This window comes from Tachysurus vachellii, chromosome 26, assembly GCF_030014155.1.
Source record: "Tachysurus vachellii isolate PV-2020 chromosome 26, HZAU_Pvac_v1, whole genome shotgun sequence".
Taxonomy (NCBI): Eukaryota; Metazoa; Chordata; class Actinopteri; order Siluriformes; family Bagridae; genus Tachysurus; species Tachysurus vachellii.
The window spans coordinates 5,621,870-5,646,966 of NC_083485.1; the positions used below are offsets into that span (position 1 = coordinate 5,621,870).

Genomic DNA, 25,097 nt, shown 5'->3' on the forward strand with positions numbered 1-25,097 from the left:
CATGCATGTCTTTGGACTGGGGGAGGAAACCGGAGTACCCGGAGGAAACCCCCAAGGCACGAACCCCCGGGGGAATATCTGTGGGAATCGAACCCCCAACCCTGGAGGTGTGAGGCGAACGTGCTAACCACTAAGCCACCGTGCCCCCCCTATTTCATACAACAAGACTTTATTATAAAGGCAGCAGGAAGAAGAGTCACATGAATAATAAGCGATGAAGTGCACCACACTAACACCCGAAAAACTAAATCCGAGAGAAGACGGAGGTTTTAACAAGACATACAGCGAAAATAACTCAAGAAGGTGTGTAGACTCCAAAAGGTCTAGAAAATCTGAACTTAATACTACTTAAAGTTTACAGATGCCTTCAGAGGAACCCTAATAAACTTGGGGAACTGAACTTGATTTGTCAGTTGGATTGTGCCAAAATTTAACCCCAAATTATTTCTTATCACAAGACATACTGAAGGTGCAATGTGATGTGCCACAAGAACATCAGCAGTAACTGTGTAGCCAAATTCTTGCATTGTTAAATATTTTCAATACACAGGGTATAAATTAACGTCATAAAAACTACAAAATCTCCCAATGGGGGAAATCCAGCCTCAATAAAAGTGCCACTGAAATGCGGATGGATCTGTTTACTACTGTATATAAAGTCATATTGGTGCACATCATTTTCACACACAATTCTCTCTGAGCCTTATTATTAAGACGAGTGACAATTTGCCAAGACAAAAATGTTATTTCCAATAAAAGGAAAAGATTGTCAGATTTGCAGTGACACAAAAGATTGCTGCAATACACAGAAAGCACGTTTACAGGCTTTTAGCTGCTTCGAGAACATAACTTCAAATTCTAACACGTTTTTTTAAGAAGCTTATAAAATCCAACAAGCTTTCTAGATCCAACAAAAGGTACTTAGGCATGTTTATTTGGTCTTAGCTGAACAATCGAGGCTAAACAGAATTGTTTGTTTCAACTCTTTCCCTCTCTCATTCTTTTTCTGGCATGAAAGTAAGAGTAAATCTATGGAGGCTAAAAAAAGAAATGTTTGATCTCAATCTTAATTGCTCTTCCTGATCTTTGGGCATCATGCAATTATCAGATTTGGTGATACTGTGGTAGATTAAAATAATTGTGACTGCAACGGGAGACATTTTTAATTGTATGGAGAACCTGGGGAGCAAATGTGGGGTTATTCTCCAACATATAGCAATTCTGTGGATTCTATGGTGCAGTTCTATGGATATGTAAATCTATGATCTTAACAGCGAGTGAGTGTTCAGGGTGATACTGACAAATACTGGTCAGGGTTGGAACCCAAACTTTTCTCACAATTTTACAGTTAGAAATCATTACTCTTCACCCATGCGTGGATTTTCAGTATGAGCATCATAGTCCATTGTAGTTAGCACCAGATTATACACTACAGTTCAGAGGCCGTGCCTTCATGGAGATGCAGTTGGCACACTTTGTATCACGACTCATTCGTTCTGCTCAAGCAAAAAAACGTCTCCTTTTTTAAAACAGGGAGGTATTAGGAGGTTTGTCCCTCGGTAGACGCAATGTTCTTGGTTGTCAACCAGAATAAGAGTATTTTAGTTCTCTGTAGACAAAAAACAAACCTAAAATAGAATCAGGATAACATTTTGTAAAATCCCAGAATAACAGTCAGTGCAAGTCAACATATACTCATAAACCCCATTTAAACACACGAGGCATTTAATCACAGAATGCATCCTTTGCCATGAGACCAACAAACAATAGAATATATTGATAGGATCAATATAAAGTGAAATAACATAGCTTCTGTGACTGGGAGTAAATTGGTATTGAACAATTAAAACATGATGGTTAACAGGCTCTCGGAAAAGATTTGTTCAAGTTTCTGAATGGCGGCATTGCTCGGCCCTTTAGGGATACACGTGTATGGACTAGACAGATTTTACAGAGTGCTGGGACAACGTGGTTGTTTTACCGTGAATGTGCTCTGCTTTTATACGTATTGGCAGGCTTACTGGTTATCATTGTGTGGTTTTTATAACATGGCAACACCCGAAGAAGAAAAATGCTGTAATTGGATTCAGATGCACCAGCGCTGGGTTACATCAGACGTAGACAAACAGGACAAGGGCACATTCAAACACAACACACCTGCCTTGACAAATAGAAGGCAGCTTGAACTCTTAATAAGTTTGTAGAGTGTGAACGTTCTCCATTTATCCGCTGAAGGCTGTGGGGTCCTGATAGACGGTTCGTCTCCACATTAAACTGGTTTATGCTGATAATATGTAATTCTTTCTGTGTGATGATACAGTACCGTGGGATGCCGTGTCTTTGTTGTGTCAGTCTCCAGTGTATGAGTCTTCAAAGAAAGCAGCTGTCATTAAGTATTTTGAGGAAACACAGTTCATGTGGAGTATCTCAGAGTTGCACAAAAGAACACAGAATATTCCCCAAATGAAACAATCGGTCTGGGAGAGTGGCTGAAATTTCAGCGGTGCCAGTAAAGAATGACCTGGACCATGAAAAGTTCTGGTAATGCAAGTAAACAGCAGCTGGTTAGAGTGTGTGTCACCTGAAAATAGAGGGGGAAATGGCATGAACATGAAAATACCCCTTGCAATAAAGACTTCTGTTTACGTACGCCACCGTGTGTTGGCTAGCAGGAATCCTCTGCAATATGGGACTTTCAGGAAATCTCTGCTGCTGTTCAACACAGAGCACACGCACATGTAGTTTCTACATTGTAGTTACACAATGAGCTTGAGTTACTGCCGACTAACTCACCACATTTATAGTCCCTACTTCAGTTTTACTGCTATTCTGGCCTTTTTTTTATAATTAATTAATGCATGAATAAAAATCGATAAAAAATCCTGGGGAAAAAAAAAATCACAGAGTACAAGCTAATACTTGCAACTTCCAACTCTTAACCAACTTCTGGTATTTTCCACTGTAAATGATGTAAGGTGTACACGGCATGCATTACGCACGCCGTGACGATACCACCGTCAATCTTCGACAGATAAGGGGTATGTAAATACAATATCATATTACACATCACATCATAACACTTTTCTTTTAGTATGTGATAGACTGCATGTTTCACCCAATCACCCAATCATGTGGCAAACATCCAGTCAGGTTTTCTGGGCAGAAGAAGTGTACAAGTGTTCCTTAGAAAGTGGATGGAGATCAATTGTTGATGGTTCTTCCACCAATCTGTCAAGATAAACACCTGCAAAATGCTCATAATAAAGAGAATCAAGTTCTGATCAAATGAGCACCTTTGAATAGACATTTAATGTGTTCAGTTAAAAAAAAAAAAAAAAAAAGCACAAAACCCCCAAATGCTTCAACAAAGCTCAGGGCCACAAATATCCACAGTAGATCTCTCTCTTCTCTGTGTTGACATGAAGATTTGATACCCTGGAAAGAATTGTTTTTTCAGTGTGCTAAATGCACACACAGTGCCAAGCACGCCTTATTGTCTGTGTCTTCTTCCAATGCGTCACTATCACCAAAAGCTCACGCAACACTATCAGAACCTTCTTGCAAACATCCCCCCTTCGACAAAATCGCTTGGCAGCTGAACTTAGCATTACACAGACTTTCAAACATTTGGGCAACGCAAGCCCAGACACTGCTGAACTTTCCTCAAACATTTTTTGATCATGAAAGTACAACTCTCTTCGTTCTACTCACCCATTTTATTGGATAAACATATAAAGAAGCAATGGGCTGGTATATTTATTTATTTTAATAGTTTGTATCCTAATAGGTTGTGAACAGACTGATGCACCATATTCCAGCACTGTTGATCACAGGCACTAGATCCATTTCTTTACTTTTCTAAACCTTATTTGCTTTAAAGCAAAATATGTCTCATAAATTCGCTCAAACACATAAAACACGAGAATAACAACAGAAGCAGTTTAGAAATGGAAGGAAACTATTTTCATGGCTCTGGAGTGTAAAGTATATAGCTAACAGCAATGTTATTTGATTATGCAGGTCTGGTGAACTCTCACATGTGGAACAGGGAAATGATTCACGTTCTTGAAGTGATACAAGGACAAAAGGGGAGCTGCTGTTTCCTGCTAGGGAGGTGTTAAGCCCTCTAAACATTGTACCCCCCCTCTTACTTCCCGCAACATGCAGAGACAGTGGAGACAAGGCCAGCCAATGCTCTGGCTATGAGTCAGAGCCCAAAAGTGTAGTGGTCAGACACCAGTGGAATTTAAAGTCAGTTTGTGTTATTTGAAAGCTGAACTAATTAGGCTTGTGTTTACGTGCTATCTTTGTGCCAGAAATTGGAAAATCATAGTGATTACTTCACTGAATAAAAGTCTACACTATTTAAATGCAGTGCATGACTTGTTGCTTAGTATCAGTGACAGGACAAAAAAACGACTGACCGATCCTGATGTTCCCACTGACATTTTATGCCCCATAACTGGGGAAAGAGAGAGTGAAAGATGAACTCACACACATACACGCTTAATGTTAAAGCTGTAAGTCCAGAAGAGAGACGTTTCTGTTGATTTCTTTTGGTTTAGTCTTGTGCTGAAAAGCAGACTGAATTAACATGAGCCCGGAGAAGCAGAAGATCGCGTCAGGTTTCGCTCCATGCCAAGAAAAGGAATCTGATGCTACGGTGGGCTCCGAAACTGAACGATTCGAGAGTCAGTAAAAGATATCAGCAATATGAATGAATTATGCTGGTGTTTGTTCCCATGTCATCTTTGTGCTCGAGGTTGTGATCGTAGTGAGTCTCAGGCAGTGTACGTGCTGTGATTGAAAATATTAGGCAGTATCAGTTTGAAGCGACGTTGTGCACTGAACTGCTGTCGATGTATCAAGTGGCATCAAAGAGAACTATAGTTTAGTTAGTAATTTAGTGGTGTAGTCACAAACGGAGGAACAGGTTGTGATGATGCTGAACTTAAAATGTGATGTGTGTGTTCTGCTTTTTCTGTGTGTTGTGGTATGCTGGCGGAGAACACAACACACACACACACACACACACACACACACACACACACACACACACACACACACACACACACACACACACACACACACACACACACTATGGGCTTTCCATCTTGATGGCGGATAAAATCGCTATTGTGATCCCATGTTTCACAACCAGGCTACACACAAACCACTTCATTCACCTCCTACACCGCTTCCCCCCACCCCACCCCACCCCCCACACACCACAAAGGCTTCATTTTAAAGCCACTCTTTCATTAGACTACAGATTAACAGTCTCTTTCTCACTAACACCCAGACACCTAGACACACACACAGCATTCATGTACAATGGATATAAAAGGTCTGAACACACACCAGAAACATTTTAGGGCACCGTTTAATATTCCTGGGGATGCGGCTGTGTTTAGAACGAACCAGTCGCATTCGATCATCATGCCGCCTTGGTTTCCTCAGTACTGGGGGTCAGAGAGCTTACAAAGTATGCATGGAATCTCACCTGTTGAAAGTTGTCAATCAAAACAGGGGTGTAAAAACAAACAAATAAATAAAACCAAAAATCGCAACATTAGAAACAAAGGAAACGGTGGTGGCAGCATCAGGCCGGTGGCTGCGCTGGCCAAAACTGGGGCTTTTAATAAGGGAGAATGAATCGAGAATAGCTTCAAATTCCACTCGATTTTAATGCGAAAACCTTCAGATGTTGACTAATAAGCTGAAGATAAAAAGGAATTTCACCTTTCACATAAAAAAACAACAAGAAATGGCGTAACTAAAAGAATATCTATGTTGTGTGTGTGTGTGAGATATCTTGTAACTGACTAAGCTGATTTAACAGGAATTTCCCCTCATTAGATCAATAAAGTCTCTCTCTCTCTCTCTCTCTCTCTCTCTCTCTCTCTTTCTAATATCAATGTTTTTAAATGTCCTAACCAAAGTTCAGACCTGACTCAGACTGTTGGGTGACCTGAGTTGCAGGATTGGCGTAATAAAACCAAAAGCTGCTTAGACACAGTATTAGTTTAAGAGTGTGCACACTTACAGTATTATTTTTTCCTGTAATCCCTAAAATATCCCTTAGAATAATTGTTGAACTAAATTTTGTTTTACATCAAAAACCCTGCCGTTTTCACAGGAGAGTGGAGGCTGTTTCATACCCGTTGTAGGAAGCTCCCTACGTCGCCTTCATGATGAAATACCCGAGTAAGCAAATCAGCTGGGAAAAATGTAAATATATCAATCTGCTTGCACGTGCAGAGGAAAAAATTAAATCATAGCATGTTATGTTATAAATAAATAAATAAACAAACAAACAAATAAATAAATAAAGAAAGAATGTAAAGGCAAATGAACTATAACCACTTTGACCTCTTTCTGGATCATTTATCCACTCATTTCAAGCTTGAAATGGTCTAATACGATGATTATTTCAATTGCTAATTAGAATAGAAAAAAATGCTTTCAATTAGTCAAAGAATATGATTAAAGCTTAAATGCTATTTGTAACAAAGCCATTTAAAACAATCCTATGAAATGGAAATGGGTTTTCTTTTATGTTCAGAGTCGATCAAGGCAATTAAGGAAATGTCAGAATGTGACACACACACACACAGACACACACACACACACACACACAGACACACACAGATATATTTCCCTTGCACTCTGATACCTCACACATATCTAATAAGACATAAGTAAACAAATCCCTCTTGTCAAGATGAGCGTATTTGTTGTTATTTAGTCATGTTTAGTTTGACGTGAGGCCGTGTGATCAGCACCTGAGAGTGTGTACACACAATGGGATGAAGAAGGGAAAAAAAACGTATCATGTTCGTGAAATATTAGAGGCTGTCGATACTTATAATACCCGGAGGCTGAATATGGACCTGGGGAATATTTTTGGGGAAGTAAACGAAAGTGAGGTCAATAACGGAAAACAAACGAGGAAAGAGAATCAGAATCAGAGTAAAGGAGGAAAGACAAATACAAATAAATAGCAATGTTTCAGACCTGACTCTGGCTCCTCTGCCCTGCCTGCGTGGTTCCCCATGGCTATGTCTGTTCACAGAGATCAGCTCCACTCGTCTGTCTGTCTTTCCCCACACACACACACACACACACACACACACACACACACACACGCACAAACACAATATGCACTAATCCATCAGAGAGCAAACACAGTGCCGGGGAGACGTTCTAAGCCGGTCCTGCATGCGGTTATCAGATGCTCCCTGCTTTATTGTTCTGTTTCCTTTCTGCTGTCCGGCTGTCACTGAGAGCAAAATTCCCATATCCAGTGCAAGTCTCTCTCGCTCTCTCTCTCGCTCTCTCTCTCTCTCTCATATGACACAGTGAGGCAGGAGCAGTGTTGTGACTATTCATTAGACGTGCACACGCACACAGAGCTACACAATGGGAGTGGCTTTCCTCTGTCAGAGCCACACACATGCACACACACGCACACACACACACGAACACACTCCCTCTCTTATTTTACCTCTCTCTGCTGGCTTCAGCTTGAGGTCAGTCGGTCCGTCCTGGAGCTGATCCTTTTAAGTCACTGTTCTCCGCCTTTCTCCATTCTCTTTTCCCTGCAGTCTTAGTCTCTTTTCCCTGCACTCTTCATCTCTCACTGTCCTGTTCACTTTCCTAAACTTTTTTTTTTTCAAGACAGAGAGTGTGAAGAAGGAGTGATGGAAAGACATGAAGTGAAACAGAGGAAAGAAGCAGGGGGTGGCTGGGGGGGCTTCTGTTTGTCTTTCTGTCAGGCTCCTGATGGTGGATCGTTCTCTTTTCTTCCTCCAAATGTGAACTGTCCTGACCTCATCCATCCATTCTGCTGGGGAGGCAGTCTGGTTGATTAGGGTTGGTCTTTGGCACACTCACTTTCTTCTGCCTACCCACACACACACACACACACACACACACACACACGCACACGCACACGCAGACACACAGAGTGCAGGACATTGTTTTCAAGGTGGCCAAGAAAGAAACAGAGGAGCCTGGTGGTTACCACAAATGCCTGTGCTGCCATCCTTGTGGCATTCTCCCAGTCCTAGAGATGATCTTCCATCCCTCTTTTCCTCATTCAGAATGCATGCGAGTAAAATATTAATGGGCGTAAAAGCCACAAAATAAATCAAGCTGAAGGTACACGGATGTGACTTTGCCGCCTGAAATAGCTTTTCCCTTGAGGATGAAGAGAAGATCAGTTCTGTCCATGCAACGTATTCTTTTTCAACCAAATTCTGTTTGCACAGTTTTATCTCCTTTATTTATGAAGCGCCTTCTCTGTTCCATGCTTTGTTATTAAAATGTGTCAGGTTCTGCTTTTTGGCAAAACTCTTTGTTTAATCACATTAAGGATGTGCAAGTATGCTGGCTGGAGAACAGCAACGTGTCGATGCTGCTGTCTGCAGATCATCCGTCCCCCGTTCTTTTCCTTTTTCTCATTTGCTCATGATTATCTATCTCCCCTTTCCTTTTTCTCTCTCTCTCTTTCTCTATCAGTCACATTTCTCATTTACTGGAACCGTTTAAAAAATAACCACCAACAGAAAAATCCCTTCAAGTGCATTGAAAACCAATCGACATCCTAAAAGGACCTGGACTGATTTCTTTCAGTATTTAACCTTGTTAATTAGACTGGTGAATGACTGTTATTACATTTTAGCCCAGCAATAAGCCTGTGTTTGACTGACACACTCTCATTAATTGGGAGTGTGTGTTTCTGTGCCATTTGTTTGGGTGTATAATTGTGTTCTTGTAAGCTTGTGCCACAGTCATGTTTGTCTGCATGATCAGTAAACATGATCCCAGGAGGTGATTATGACACTGCTGATTTCTGCAGCACTTTATGACATATAGACATATAGTACAGTACAATCACTGGTAGCTTGAGGCGTTCACATGCCTATGTACGACTGCACACCCGCCAAGACAAGATTTCCCATCATTCCATACACAGCCTAAGCAGTGTCATCTTGCTCCGTATCCTTCTTATTAGTCACTATGGCAGAGAAACACGGACAAACACTCTTTCTACTACGAGGTGGAGAAGCAGTCAGTGTCTTTGGGCTGCAATTATGACTGGAAGCTCAGAATGCCTCAGCATTAATCTTTAAGGCGTTCCCATAAGGTAAGTGGCATGGTGTGACATTGATGCAGCTAAAAATGCAGCACATCATGTATTATTGTTAGTGGATAATCTTGCAGAAGTATTCAGGAAGCCTTAATTGGGTTACACGTAATGGTGCAGATGGACAACTCCATGGTGGCATTTTACATCAACCAAGAGATGGTGAGTTCAGTCAAGCAAGCTTTGATTTTAAATGTTTTAAGAGCTGCCTATATATCGGATAGAGGATGTGCCGACACGGTGGTCTTGTGCCCAACTAATGTGAAAAACCTGCAGAGGAACGAATGTGGATCTGTTTGCAAACACTAAGGTAAGTCTGGCTACACATTAGATGGTTTTATGCCCGATTATTGGTCTGATTTGCCCCCCTTTAGTGAATATTCTGTCTACTGACAGATCTGCACACCAGGGACAATTCTGACAGTTTGCCACAGGGAGGGAGCGCATGAATTGGTCAAAACATTTCTTTAAGTTGAACGACTCCATAATCTTTGTAAAGTGATGAGATCTGGATCCAGATGTTCCAGCGTGTCAGGAAGTTGGGGTCAGCGTGTAAGGCCAGTCATGATACAGTGCCTTGACATCTTACTGTGTATTACTGTATCTTACTGTGAAGTTTTGGGAGTTGGAACTTGGCTCTAACATATCGTCAGCTATCAGAATCATAAACTGCGATCAAAAATCTTCACTTCAAAAGAAAACTGAAACCCTTTCACTTTCAAGAGGTTATATTTAGCGATTATATTTAGAGGTGCAGCTGAAAGGAGCCGGATTTATCTTGCTTGTAAACAGTGGCGTGTAACACAGCAGCACTTACAGCAGCTGGGATGGGACAGTGTGCTATTTCTGCATGACTGGTGACTGTAGAGAGTCATGTGTTTAATGGGATCATGCTGCTTGTCCACCTATCATGAGCTGTCAGACTTGATTAGGGCATTCGCCTGGTCCAAATATATAGTGCAGCTTTGTTTCTGCGAACGTATTATTGTCTATTTTTGTTGTTTTTTTTTTTCAAATGGAAAAAAGCTATTTAGAACATAAATATAGCTCAGAGACCATCAAAATAAATGACACATCTATGGATAGTAGCAAAAAACACAGGTAGTGAATGAAATGGGCTTTAATGACAGTGTGCACTTGAGTTGGTACGGACTACACAAGATGAAAAAATTCAAAAATCAATCAAATCCTTTCTTACTTCAATTGGAAATCCTAACAATTTTGAGATCTTGTGAACCTCACAAGGAATTCTCAGAGAATCAGAGAGAATTCACATTTATTTTAAGTGCTTAATAAAGTATATGTGAGAGAATCCAAACACACCACAGGTTACTGAAAGCTTCATCTGCTTACACAAAGCAGTGACAGACAAATTGCCTGTCTGGATTTAACTAAAAGTTAAAAGTGATAACATAAATGTGTCTGCCTCCGAAACCAATCATAAACAAATAAGCTTAATATATCTTTGACTTATAATCAATATAAGTGCTCTGCCCATCACCTGATTACACAAAGTGTGTAAAACTGACGCTTTTGCCCTGCATTTTGTTCTCCAGAATAATGTGATATTGTTTTTTACTATAATGGAACAGCTCAAACAAATAAAATGTGTTAGGAGTCAGAAAAGCGCACACACACACACACACACACACACGGCTCTCGGTCTGAGAGCGGTCTGAGAAACTCTTCAGGAAAACACAGAGGTTCAAAGTACGTAGTTGTCAGTGGTGTGTAATTAACTTCGGCCTCTATCACCCAGACGTGCACATGGATGGGAAATGTACACACAGAGGCGTGACTGTGTAACCCACGCAAAGCAACAAACAAAAACCAGGAGCAAAACGTTCAAGGTCTTTAAAAAGTTTTCCGACATGCTTCACCTGTCGAGAAAATATGTTTGTGAAGCGCCTCACAGTCAAATTCTCATGTATTACTGAAACATTTGGTCTTTGTAAAATTCTTAAACATGCCCCCCCACACACACACACACACACAGACACACACAGACACACACAGACACACACAGACACACACACACACCTGCAAGAACACACTCTCACAACAGGACAATAATCAGAACGAAACAACGTCCTGCTTTCCACACTGACATGAACTGAGTGCACAAACAAATAAACCCAAGAACTCATGCTTAATGGACAGCAGGTCCAAAATGACGTACAAAAAAACATCTTCAAACAACTGCATAGACGTTATCATCACAGGATGTGGTGTGTACCGTGTAAAAACGTCAGGCAAGAGGGGAAAAAAAAAAAAAAAACAAGAAGAGGTCTCCCTCTAGTGGTGTTGGTGAATACGTGTCTCTTTCTTTATTAACTTTTGAGTTTGAGAGCTCAGATAAGCGGTAGAAAATGAGTGAGTGAGTGAGTGAGTTTGAGAGCTAAAATATCCCATCTATAAAAACATTAGAATTAAAAAGAAAATGTCAGGATTGTTGTAGAAATCAGGAGGTGCTGTGGCACATAGCAGAAGATGAAAATAGTCACATGAACTTTTTAAAACCAGACAGGAAACATCACAGCATATAATGTGTGTGTGTGTGTGCATCACGACACAAAGGTGATGCGAAGATTTGATGATATACATTGTAAAAATGTGCCATTCACATTCAGTATTTGAGCCTTCTTTAATTATGTGTCTAATGCAACTGCAAGGTTTGAACAGCAGAGGTCCACATCTGCACTACCTATGAAGTTGTGATATAATCTGGCTGCTTCGATCTATTTTCATATGCTCATATTTTACATAAATGTTATATTTAATAATAAACCTCTTTTCGCAGACATTTTTATTTCAGCTAGTTAGTTAGATTATTAGAGAAAAAAAGTCTTTTCAGTTATAATGTTTCTTTATTCCAAATTTGTTCTAAAGATTCAGAGACTCAAAATGATTCGAATCGTGGAGCTGGAATCAAATATCAAACAGAATCAGGACCTGAGCTTATGGTTACCCCCCCTAGTGAGTGCTGAAGGTAACTACAGCATTGGCTTCTGTATGTTACTGTATTTATAGCTTGTATTTAAATATTTAAACAGGTGGATCTGAACTTTTTCTTGGCACTATATGATTTATAGAATGCAATGTTAAATATTGTCTCTCTGTGTGTGTGTGAGAGAGGGTGTTTAATTAAAGATTTCTGAACATTCTTTCCTACCCAATAAGCTGTGTGGTCTGTTGTCTGCCAGCTCTGAAATAGCTCCAGTGGTGATAGTTTTCTTCAGGCGAGAAGCTGGAGCTGCTGGTCCAAGAGCAGGTTTGGCCAGAGCATCATCACTGCTTGCCCGCTTCAGCTACATGCACACACAAAGTCACAAATATATAGTCATGTACACAAGGGGTCGGAATCACACCGTGTTGCTGTATAAATATTTAAGATTTAGACAATCCCACTATCCAGTAATCCCCAGAGGAGGATGGATTGTCTTCTGTACTGATTTTCATCTTAAGTTTTTTTTTTTTATTTTTATTTTAACCTTCCTTCTAATGTGTTTGAACTCTTTTCTTCTCTGACTGAATCTGAATACGTATGTATGACATCTGAATTTCTATGAAACTGCTTTGTCGCAATGTCTTAAAATTGGTATATGAAAGAAACCGTGCTGAAATAAATCCTAGCTATAATAGCTGTAGTGGCTCTGCTCAAGGTCAGGGTGAATACAAGCGGCAGCCATTTTTAATCTTCAAGATTGCTGTCAGCCTTCGAGTACAATTCCTAAAGTGAGTACGGACGCAGCTACACATTGCACTCTGTCTTCATTCTGATGCCTGTCAGACGTCCTGGCTTTTACTGCCACGTCGTATTAAACAGCCTGCGTTTAATGAACCATGGATTTGGCTAGTCTCTGCACCATTCCATATTCTCACCCAGATATATTATTCACTTTCTTCCTTCACAACTCCCTCTTTGTTCATTCTCTCTAGCATTTCTTAAGATTGAATTTCCAATTATACATTCATCAATAATGGATATTGCCTCAAGACAGACCTGGCTTGTACCTTATACACTGTTACAGTAAGAATTACTCATTTTTAAATAATCAAGTATTTCTCTATACACATGTTTCTCAGATTTCTCACCCGGCTGAGACGCAGGTCGGAGGCAATGGTGCTAGACGATCGGGACGTCTTCATCATCGAATTGCTGCTGGAGGTGCTCGTGTGGCCGATGGAAGACGGCAGCCTGCCCCGCTCTGGAGCTCCTGTCTTGGGCAGCGCCACCTTAGTGGTGCCCCCTCTCAACATGACTCTATACTTTTACTGCCGTTTCTCACTCGAGCTGTGAACGCAGAGAAGTAACAAAGTGTATTTAGAAAATTCAATGCTTTTAAATACAACATTAAAAAAAAACAAAGAAAGAAAAGAAAACAATTCACCTAAAAAACACAAATAAACCTGAACCAAGCAATTCGCTCTAAACGGGCAAGGAGTCATGTGAAGTGAGAGAGAAACAGAAACAATTCTGAAATAAGGAATAGGGAAAAAAAGGAGGGAGGATGTGAAATAACAAGAGGTGAGTTAAGGAAGAGTAGTAAAATGTATGGTACCGTGGACTCCTTTAAGTGACGTATTTACCAGGACCCACACACCTGCTCAACATTAACGTGGACGACTTACAGAAAAGTAGTCATTCTTTGCGGCAAGCCTAAACCTCACATAGTACCGTGAAACTGATCCCGGCAAGGATCCTATATGGCTACTCCGACACTGTAGTTATCCTAAAAGCTGGACAGATTGTGCACACAGGACATATTAGTGCACTTAGGAAAGGTAATGTGAGAAAAGTGGACAGAAAGCTATTCTCTGGAGAAGCGTAAGTGCTCTTTACTACAGAGGAGCAACAGAATGGAGAACAAAGAGGGGGAAAGTGTGTGCTCATTCGTCTCATTGATTTGACTGATGGTGGGGTGAAAAAGTGCACAGACCCATGCAGCTACTAACAGCTGGTATCTCTAGAGACTTGGATTTGAGAGTCTAAAAAAAAAAAAAAACAGAGTGTCAGAGGATATTCAAGTCTATTTGTGAAGGCAATGTGATTTCCATAAATGATATTCAGTCTTGTGGAACTTGTGTACACGTCACTGTAGATACATCATGATGCTCACTGAATGTTGATGGTTATTGTAGGTTTGCTGCTAATGCTAATAACTGAGCACAATGCAAATGCACAAACAGCAGACCACCCACCCAATGCACACATAGATTCAATAGTTCAGTTATTTATGCATATTAAAAAAAAAAAACGCCGCACGGGACAGATGTTTCAAAACCATCTATATACGTTTAAATGAAACCTGGCTGCAAAATGTTTCGTTCTGGTTAAAAATAACAGAGATAATATGTATAGTATGTAGTCTATATCTATAGTACTGCGGTCATTTTTTATTAAACATATTCAAAGAATTGATGCTAGAGAGAATTGCATAACCAAATGCTCAGACACATTCCTGTTTACCTCGGGTCAAAGTGGTGACGAGGCTCTATTAGTCATGAGTGTCTGTAACAGTAAAGAGAGCTGTTGGTGCTCTAAGCCACAGAAGGAAGGAGGGGTTGGAGGGGTGCAGAGTGAAAGAGAGAGAGAGAGAGAGAGAGAGAGAGAGAGAGAGGATATCACACGTTCACAAGTTCTGGACAACTACTATTCTCACACTGCTAAACTGACTTTTAGGGCATTTAGGCTCGTCCTTTAAAACCTCGAGAGGATCTGACGGGTGCGTGTTCAGTCACCTCAAGATTGGACTACTGTACAATAACAATAACAATAACAATAACAAAAACACTCCAGTCAGATTTTCCAGTGCATGCATTCACACCCCTGTAACTTGTGCAGAATTCAAACACTTCTTCCACATCACTTAAATTGCTGTGTGTTTCCTTCTCCAGCCATCATCTCTGTTCTCCTAACAGTCAAAAGCCTAAAACAGCCACTCCTTACCTAAAGGCACTTATCAAATATTCCCTTTGGCACCCTTGACCCTTCATCTCTCCTGATAAAAGGAAGACGTCAAGACTCTTCTCTGCCCTGGCATGCAGGTGACTCACTGATTGTCTTCAAACACAGATGGAAGCCCTACCTCTTCACTAAACAATCCGCCAAGCTTGGGGTGGGGAAAACAAACAAATATGTCCTGAGTATTGTATAACACCTGATCTATGAACTCTCTCTTACAGGGTTTCAGCTTAATGGTGTTCATAAAACATATCGTTCGGGTGTTCACTTCTTTAAGTAGCACTGGATAAGGATGTCAGCTAAGTGGTGAACGTAAATCGACATGTATGTAATACATAATTTCTCGATTTTATATTCTAACTGATTTAATGTTGATTCATCCTACAAGACATTGTCCCTAAACTGGAAAATTTTGACAACATACTCCCTAATGTACACATGCAGTCAAACAAACGTACGCTTCCTGTCTGAAGCTAAATGACAACGCTCTCTGTCCAACGCTACACAAACACGTTTACACCCGGACACCTTAGGACATCATCAACAATGACTCACGAGAGCAATGTCGTCTGGTGAAAATTCAATTCACTGACCCTGTTATAAAAGTGCAAAAGTTAGATGAACGTCTCTTTACAGAACACAATACAGTTATCCAATACTGTATAATATACAATACTGTATTATAGATTTAATGTATAAATGTATTCATCACAATACCTTCATCTGGCAAAGATAGTTTTCCTGGAAAAAGATATCAAAGTCTTAAAACATAATGTGCTCCACTTATGTTCAGCAGTTACCCTCAAGACGGGGTGTAGATTTCAGTTTGGGCAACGTTGCAAAACCATACAGTATTCTGTGTAACTCAGGGGAAGCACAAATTGCAGCTTCCAAAGGCTGTATTTGTGCTATATTCAGATGCTAGTCACCATGGCACCCTGTGGGTTGCAACATTCTGAGCACTTGTTTTTTGAAAGCCTAAAAAAAAAATCTTCCACAGAGGCATCTGTTGTAATAACAATAACGCAAAAATAGTCAATATACTGGTATATACCAATCAGCTACAGCATTAAAACCACCTGACTGATATTGTGTAGGTCCCCCTTGTGTTACTAAAATAACTCCATAAGATTGTGCTGTGATATCTGGCGGCAGGACGTTAGCAGTAGATACTTAAATTCCTGTAAGCAGCAAGGTGAGGTTTCCATGAATCAGACTTGTTTGTCCAGCACATCCAACAGATGTAGGCTTGAGATCTGGGGGATGTTTAGGTCATGCGTACATCATGAACCCTTGGTCAGGATCTGTAATACAGGTTATGCACTGTGATCAACAGGGAGCATTATCCTGTTTTTCCCGGGAAAATTGGGGATTTCCTTTGCCATGAAGTGGGGCATTTGGTCTGCAACAATGTTTGGAAGGGTGGTATACTGAGAACCACGTTTACATTGTTGTAAATTTAAGGTTTAATCAAAGTTTTGAATAAATAAATAAATAAATAAATAAATAAATAGATGACATGAACACAGCCCATGAAGGAATGGGAAAAAAATGTGAGGAATTTATAATAGAAACCAAAAAATAAATAGATTAAAGAGGCCACAACATTAAAGCAGCTATGTGTAACTTTTGCCAATGACATATTATACCAAGTTTGGTAGTGATGCAATCTTATGCTCTTAAGGTCTCATATGAGATAAAGGTTATGTATCAGGCAGCTGTTCTTGGTTTTTTGTAGGTCACTCATTTTGTGCCAACATTCTCAAATCAAACTCTCACAAACTAACACACTCATGCACATCACTGTTAGACTATAAGGCAGTCTATTAATATATGTTGGCAGGTTCACCCTCCTTTATCGCTTCTTATCGAAAATCACACATCATCCAGACTCAAACACAAACCACGAGAACATTGAAATTTGACGTTTTTCAGAGAGTCATTGTTGCTGTGTGACAAATAACCAGTGTGAAAAAGTCAGTTTAGGAAATGTTTCAATTTTACTTATTTCTATCCTTACACAAATTTGTTGAAACCTCAAAGGAACTTGTCATGTGTCTCAGGCGGTTACAGAAACAGAGTGTCCCAGAGCTCAAGAATGCATATGTTGTTTTTGAACTGTCGCTTTAGGTTAGTAAGTTTAGGCCGCTTTAGGATATTTAAAAGTCAGTCAGATGATTCAGTCAACAATTCATTCTGTTTAACAGAAGTAAGAAAAAAAAAAAGAAAGAAAGAAGACCCCTGGTTATAGACAGCAGCACTTGAAGCTCACTAAAGCCAAACCTGTTCCATTTTGCCATGAAGCTCCTCTGATCTCATCTAACAGAAATAAGGCTGTCTGGGCAGAAGCAATAACAGTCTTCAAATGACTAGATCAAATGATCTATTATTTTTTTTATCATATTTATACACAAAGCCTACTGGGTGTCCATGTCTTAACATGCAGGTTCAGGAGCTACAGATGCTACAGGAGCAAAGATTCATTGCTGTAGATAGGGTAATCGATAGGGTTATGTTTAATAACTAGCTGTCAACTTCCTGTGAGTGTTTTTATTTAAAGAAGAGAGAGGAAGCAAGACATGACTAACAGTGCTCTCAGTTTCTCAGCCTGGTGTACACCACAGGAAAAACACACACACACACACACACACACACACACACACACACAATGGCTAAAATATCACATGGCTTCATCACATCCTCATTAGGACTATTTGTTTAGGGCGGGGGATTAAAATTGTAAAATTGTCCAGTGGAGTACAAAATGTTTTTTTTTCTTCCAGACACTATTTAGATGACTAAAGGATGTGAAACTAAAGACAAGGAAGTTATGAAAGAGTCGGCTTCCAAATGCAGAAATGATCAAGTCCTTGAGTTGAAGCCAATACAAACATTCCCAAACACTTACTAACAACAATACTTACATACACATCATAATCTATTCAAATTAGATACTAGGTTTGTGCTCCACCAAGTGAGAAATCATGAGAAAAGTACTTACTGGATTGCTGTCTTCTCTCGTGTAAATACTCAGGTTTCAACTCGCCAGACTAGGTTCACAGCAGACAGTCTCATAACACATAACACAGCCCACAGAGCCATGAGATACAGCCACATGCCTTGTCTACCTCCTCACCCTGAGCAGGATCCGGAAGCAGGCAGTGTGTGAGCAGAGAGTTTTACACACACACACAGAGAGAGAAAGAGAGAGAGAGAGAGAGAGAGAGAGAGAGAGAGATTGCTGAGGCTGGGTAAATTTCAAACCGTTTCTTTATCAGTTAAAACAGACAGCACCGGTCCATATTATCCATTCTTCAGCAACTGCCTAATGAGACTGCACACCTAAACAACATTCATTTATGAAGCCTCACAAACCTTAATTAATGTTTCATAACAATAGTGACAGGCTTAGGGGCACATAGTGAAGACTCGATTAAAAATAACAAGCGTTTATTTATTGAATTAAGTACCATCACCTTGCACACATGTAAACACATATATGACTAATGTCATTAACCTACAGGTCATTTAGTGTGCTGTCTCATGTTCAGACTTTGTCAACTGAACCCTGGTGTGCTTCATTTAGGCAGACGGGAACACAGAATTAGGACCAAAAATAACCAATCCCAGACCGTCTGAGTGAGGTGCTTGACTCGTTCAACGTGAACTAGCGTGCTGTGTGTTTTGGGTGGCGAGAGACATTTTTGTGTTAATGTGAGCCGTGAGGTGCGAAACGAGCCAAAAGGACAGAATCAAAATGTGTTTTTCCAATTGCAATTTCGGTTCACAGATTTGGACCGAAATCGCAATTGGAGTAAAAGGTAACAAATGGCGGTTGCAACACGCAACATGTTTTAAGCATAACTGATAACTGTATTATTATTATAAGGATAACTGTATTATTTTCTATGTGCTGGGCTGGTTTTCATGATTTCTAATTGCGTTTTCAGCCAAAGGATTGCTCTTTGGTTTGTTTCATTATGTGCAGTCAGAAAACAAAGCAAACCAAATAGCATTCATTCATTCATTCATTTTCTACCGCTTATCCGAACTACCTCGGGTCACGGGGAGCCTGTGCCTATCTCATGGCGTCATCGGGCATCAAGGCAGGATACACCCTGGACGGAGTGCCAACCCATCGCAGGGCACACACACACACTCTCATTCACTCACGCAATCACACACTAGGGACAATTTTCCAGAGATGCCAATCAACCTACCATGCATGTCTTTGGACCAGGGGAGGAAACCGGAGTACCCGGAGGAAACCCCCAAGGCACGGGGAGAACATGCAAACTCCACACACACAAGGTGGAGGTGGGAATCGAACCCCGACCCTGGAGGTGTGAGGCGAACGTGCTAACCACTAAGCCACCGTGCCCCCCAAACCAAATAGCAAAGGAGTTGAAATATAAAATTTTGCTTGTGGGACACCAATCACCATGTGACCATAACCTGCTGATAAACAGCACCGCACTAAACTCATATACTAGGCTCCTCTGGTCCGGGTCTCTTCTCAAATCAATGATTTGTCTACTCATATTCTTAACCACTATTTATTAAGGACAATGTTCCAGAAACACCAAACAGCTCTATACAATACAAAATCTTACTACAGTGTATACTTGAGATTACAGCACTCTGCATTGTGGTTATGTCTGCTAAACAGTGTGTGTGGGAATTGACTTCAACTTTGTATCAACAAAATTGATGTATATAGCGTTCGCATTACTGCGGTATGGGTTTTCTTACGTGTGGTTTGGGGTTTGTGTGATGTCTGAAAGCAAATGATGCGTAAAAAGCCTCAGAGCAGAATTTTATCCATCAATGTGGGTGCAAGTTTAAGTGCCATCCAACAGTTAAATATACACTTATATATTTTTGTGATTATTTTTGGTGACTGTGACATCTGATGCTCCAAATATGTACAATGAAGCTTTTCTGTGAGAAGTCAATGATGTTTTGAAATAAAAACAAATAAGAGGCTTGCTCTTACTTTAACCCACCTGACAGAGCTTGAGGTGTGCATTCAGAAAAGTATATGGCATTATGATAACCGAACATGTTTCCTATTCAATGCGACAGCTTGATCAATGCCCAGATTACATAAAAGGGTAGGAGGAAGAAAAGGGATGGAAACAGAAAGCAATAGCCCAGATTTTGATTTCAGAGTTATAAGCAAGCTCCTGCCGTGGGTAATGAGTTCAAATTCTGAAATGATCTTTCTGAGCAAAATCCTGTTTAAAGCCTCACACCATTTCAATCATGACACATGGTGCACTTTCTGCACAATCTGCATACGTGGAGTAAAAATAGGGACAGATTGTTAACTGCAACCACTCATGGCACTTTGGTTTTGTAATAAGGATTAAAATAAAATGAAAAGTGCATTAAACTAATAAGACCATCACTCATTAGAAGAACGACACCAGCTTTTAATTGCAAGTTGGGATTTAAATGAGTTACCATCTACAGACTGCAGTGACATATTTAATTAGGCTTTTATTTAGCTCTGCCACATGTGCAGCCACAGATGGATGAGAACAGCTGTGCTCCTGCACTCTTTATAAAGTAGTTCATTTGAAATGTCAGCTCTCTGCTGTGACAGCGCTGAGTACGCAGCTCTGAATCTCACTGTCTGAAGGAACAGGAGAGAGCGAAGCGGCTTAGATAACGCAGAATGTGTAGTAGGCAGGAGGCCAGACAACGCAGCCGCTCCGACACGGCCACCTGTCATGTGACATAACGCAAGTGGTCTGAGGACTGTGGGCTGGTGGCTCAGTGCTAACAAAGTTAACAGTTTCTCGCTGTATAGTTTCGTGTTTTTGACTTCTTGAAATATGTATGAAATAAAGTAGACGTTTTTTACATTGATGGTAACGTCTTGCTTTGACTGGATTGTATATAAAGTCTAGAAGTCTGGGCAGTTTGTGGGCTTGTTTTTCACAAACATACCATTCATAGAGCACTCGTTCTGTAGAGTGCACCAATACTGTCTTTCATTCAAATGAGCCTTGAGGCTGAGGCGTAAATGATAGCACTACAATTCCAGAGTGGAAGAATAGCGCTCTATTCTCAATGACGTACGCTGCATTATTTCTGAAAAAGCTATTTGAATCCCAGCAGCCTACAGACTAAGGAATCTTACTGCGATTTATTCCAGAAAAGCAAACACACAAAAGCAAATACAACACGTCCAGTGACTGATTTCACACTACGTTCTCAAACCTCAGCGTTGTGTTATTTTGGTCCGAGGAGTGGATTTTCTATGTAAATAATACAGAATAAACCAAACGAGTCCTCTGCAAATCTATTCAGATTCTTTATATATTTTCCAGCCATGTCTCTTGGCTTAAAAATAGCTGCCTTCCAATGAAGAATCAAATATTTTTCTGCAGTCTTGAAAAGCCAACACATCACTGAAAGACTTTTTTCGGACCTCACTGTTTGAGTTTGTATTCGTCACTCTTTTCCACGAGCAGCTGGGGCTCTAATCTGAGAGGGGGAACGATGGCTCCTTCTTAGGAAAAAAGCCATCAGAATGGTGGAGGAGGGTCCTGTTACTGAAGCACACGACTGTGTCACCAGACCATATTACATTTCAAACTTGGGTCAGAATAGTGTTCTTTTTCTTACAAATATTCCATAGTGGGCATTTTATGCTGCAAGGGTTAGCTGCCATTAATAACAGAGCACTACATTTTGTGACAAAAACAATACTATCGAGCATAAATGTAACAAATATAGATCCTGGATTATTGCTCAAGAAGTTAAATGCTGACAAAACTGATGAAAGTGCAAATGGAAATGACAGCACTTCTCCAAAAGTAACAACATCAGCGAGGATCCTAGACGGCTTTATTTGAATTGGATAAGCACAAGAATTAACCACAAGAGAGCACTATGTGTTGTACAAACCTGCTGTCTGTGACAAAGTGAACGTTACACCACGTCAGCAGGGCTTCAGCATCTGTATTCCACCTGGGTTTGCTAAGTGTGCAGTGTGTGCGTGTCAATTTTCTGGTGGGTAAAGTGCCAAGTCATGAAGGCTAGGGTCATAAAGCTGAAACAGGATGTCTTGAGCTCCCACCCCTTTCTCCCTTGTGGTTACAACTTTTCCAGCATCCCTCTGATCTCCTGCAATATGTGAAAGTACCGGAAACTAGCGTGGGCACACTGAGGACATGCAGCATGTACACTATAAGCAAGCTTATCACTGCGTAACACAAGGTTAATAACTCTAAATGAATGATCCTGCATGGCAACTTTTTTAAGATGAATATTATATTTGGTCCATTATAAATGAGAGAGTTTATCTTTTTAATATCGGTGTTTGGTCTACTAAAACCCAACCTTGATGATACGGTAGCTGTCAGTAATGAAGTTACACGTGGATAAATCACGAGCATATTATAAGGCAAAGCAGACAAAGACTTTCATGGCAACCTGCCATTTGTCGTATTGGAGCGTATTATTTGTTAAGCTATAAAATGACCATAAACGTAATCAAATTTGCACAAGGATTTTATTCAGTGTCACATGTTTTTTTTTAATTCCAAGCACAGGCAACATTAAAATATTTAAAACAAGTGGTCTAATGTTTGCTCTGGGTGGTAGGTGTTAGAGGGTCACCCGGGCTGACTGAGTATGCATTCTATTTCCTGTGCACTTTCCTTTGTCCTACGTCTACTCCAAACAAAATACAGGCATCTACCACAGTAGTGATGGTTGAGCTTTAATCAACTGAATGGGGTAATTGGCCAGAAATCGTTCCTGTGTCCTTGACATAGAGCTGACATGTATGAGAAATGCTGCGTATATGATAGCAGCTGCATGTAACCTGATGCTGCTTGTGCACCAGTGAGATCAGAGGTATCTAATATGTCTAGTGACAAAACAAATGAGCTCTTAGCATTGCCCATTGCTGATTAGAATTCAATACTATCGCACGACCCAGAAACCCAAGCACAAACTCACAAACTGTTAAAGGCAATGAAACAAACACAAGAGCATCTGCCAGTCACTAGCTAAGGTTTCTCAATATAAATACAAGGGACTGAAACTTAATAAAGAATAATAAAAAAAAAAACATTATGTCATTGCAATTATTACTAATAACTCCCGCTTGTCGGAATTAACGTGTTGGTAAAGAGTCTGTTATATCGTCTAGAAAAATTATTTGAAGCCAATCAAAGATAATAAGTCTAAGCTTTGACAAATTCTAGACAATATTTAAAATGACTTGATCATAAGCACATGTCTATCCTACAGTAGCACATGTCTAACTCTTATGCCCATTCAGTTATTCACTTATAATTAAGGTGAGAGAAATGTCCTTGCATACAAAATGTAGACAATTTCACATATATAGCAGAAAATGCATTGCCGTTTGCCATTAACCTTAAAGTAATGTTAGTAGCTTGCCATTAATGAACCCTAAGAAGTAAGTAGAAAGAGATCAGATACCTCTGGCTGAACATGCCTGAAGCGCCACAATAAATAATCCTGTATTCTCTCTGACCCAAAGTTAATGACGAGTGTGATGTGCAGACAAGCAGTCTCTCTCTCTCTCTCTTTCCCTCTCTCTCTCTCTATCCCTCTCTGAACGAAGAAGAATGCTCAGATCGTAACACGTCCTCAATCTGCAGTCCTTATCTCTGCAATTAGAAACAGCATTCAAGGGAAGGACGTGCTGTGTTCTCCTGGGCACCGAGGTAGCGATCTGCCCTATTACTCTCAAACTTAGAGAGAGGAGAGACAGAGAGAGAGCGAGAAAGAGATAGAGAGAGAGAGAGAGAGAGAGAGAGAGAGAGAGAGACAGAGAGAGAGCGAGAGAGACAGAGAGAGACAGAGGGAGAGAGAGACAAACTCCAAAAAAAAAAAAAAAAAAACAAACCAGGTGATCATTTTTGCTTGTAATGTTATGCTAAAACAAAATCAATAATGGATTAAGATGGAAATCTTTAAAAAAAAAAAAAAAAAACCCCAAGGTACTCATGGTAGAGTACCATGTAGTCTTACAGAACTTAGAGCTGACTTCTAAGTAGATAACAGACTCGCTAACTTACTGGCGTACATGAACAGAGCCAGAGGAAAGTCCAGTGCATGCAGAGCCTGTATAAGACTACAACTTATCAACACTTTTTCCTTCAATCTTTCCCTACAGATTTGATGTTGACCAGTGAATCTGTAGGTCATGTGCAGCATGAGTATGGCAGGCTCCTGGTGTAGGGTGCGCTGCTACTGGCTGACACAGTAACTGCACAAACATCCTTTAGAACTTCCTCCATTTTAAATGGTAACTATAAAATATTTAAAAACAAAACAACTTCCACATGTTTATCCAGGACATCTCACCTAAATATAGATGTTACACAAATCAAGATACAGACCAGAGCTCTGAACCTCTGAATAAATTGCTTCAATTCAATCATACTATTGATCCTTGTATGATTTATTTCTCTATTCATTTATTGGCCAGACAATACAAAGAGACATACGGATTAATCTATAACTGTGCTCCATGTTTTGCTTTTAACATCCTTTCGATTTATGAAGCTGCGTATCTTAGACTAACTGATCAGCTCTGGCTGCAAGTAGCTTATAAGGCTTATAACATGTTTGTTAACAGTATGAAAATGAACAGACCCATGCCTTACATATACACCACAAGTGCCTCATTGTACATTCTCAACACGATCTACTCTGTCCCTGTGGAGGTAATATTGTCCCCCTTAAGGGGACAATACAGGATGAATGAGTGTCTAATCAACAGCTGCTATATGTATCCACAATAATCATAAACATGTTGCTTAGTTAAGAGTGAATTACTCAGGATTTAAGAAAAAAATAAGAATTAATAGAAGCTGGTGATTGTATCGGTCAATGAATGCTAGAGTTACAATCCTCTAAAGATGTTGATTGAATGCATGTCTGTTGATTTAAAACTCGGCTTAAAACAGGAAGACAAAAAAGAAGTGA

At 40.1% G+C, this 25,097-nt stretch overlaps 1 protein-coding gene across 7 annotated transcripts in view; it reads right to left on the reverse strand.

The window, feature by feature from the left end:
• specc1 (sperm antigen with calponin homology and coiled-coil domains 1) overlaps positions 1-25,097 on the reverse strand; it is a 73,632-nt gene that overhangs the window by 43,209 nt on the left and 5,326 nt on the right. For 2 of the 7 annotated variants that reach the window (XM_060862583.1, XM_060862585.1), the window contains exons 2-3: positions 13,247-13,445; positions 12,324-12,459 (exon numbers count right to left, since the gene is read on the reverse strand). In XM_060862583.1, the coding sequence (XP_060718566.1) occupies positions 12,324-12,459; positions 13,247-13,411 (301 nt within the window). In that variant the 5' untranslated portion in view covers positions 13,412-13,445. Of the gene's footprint in view, positions 1-7,017; positions 7,363-12,323; positions 12,460-13,246; positions 13,446-15,833; positions 16,070-18,117; positions 18,254-23,582; positions 23,707-25,097 lie in introns of those variants that run through there. The other 5 variants (XM_060862581.1, XM_060862582.1, XM_060862584.1 and 2 more) reach the window with 5 other exon arrangements.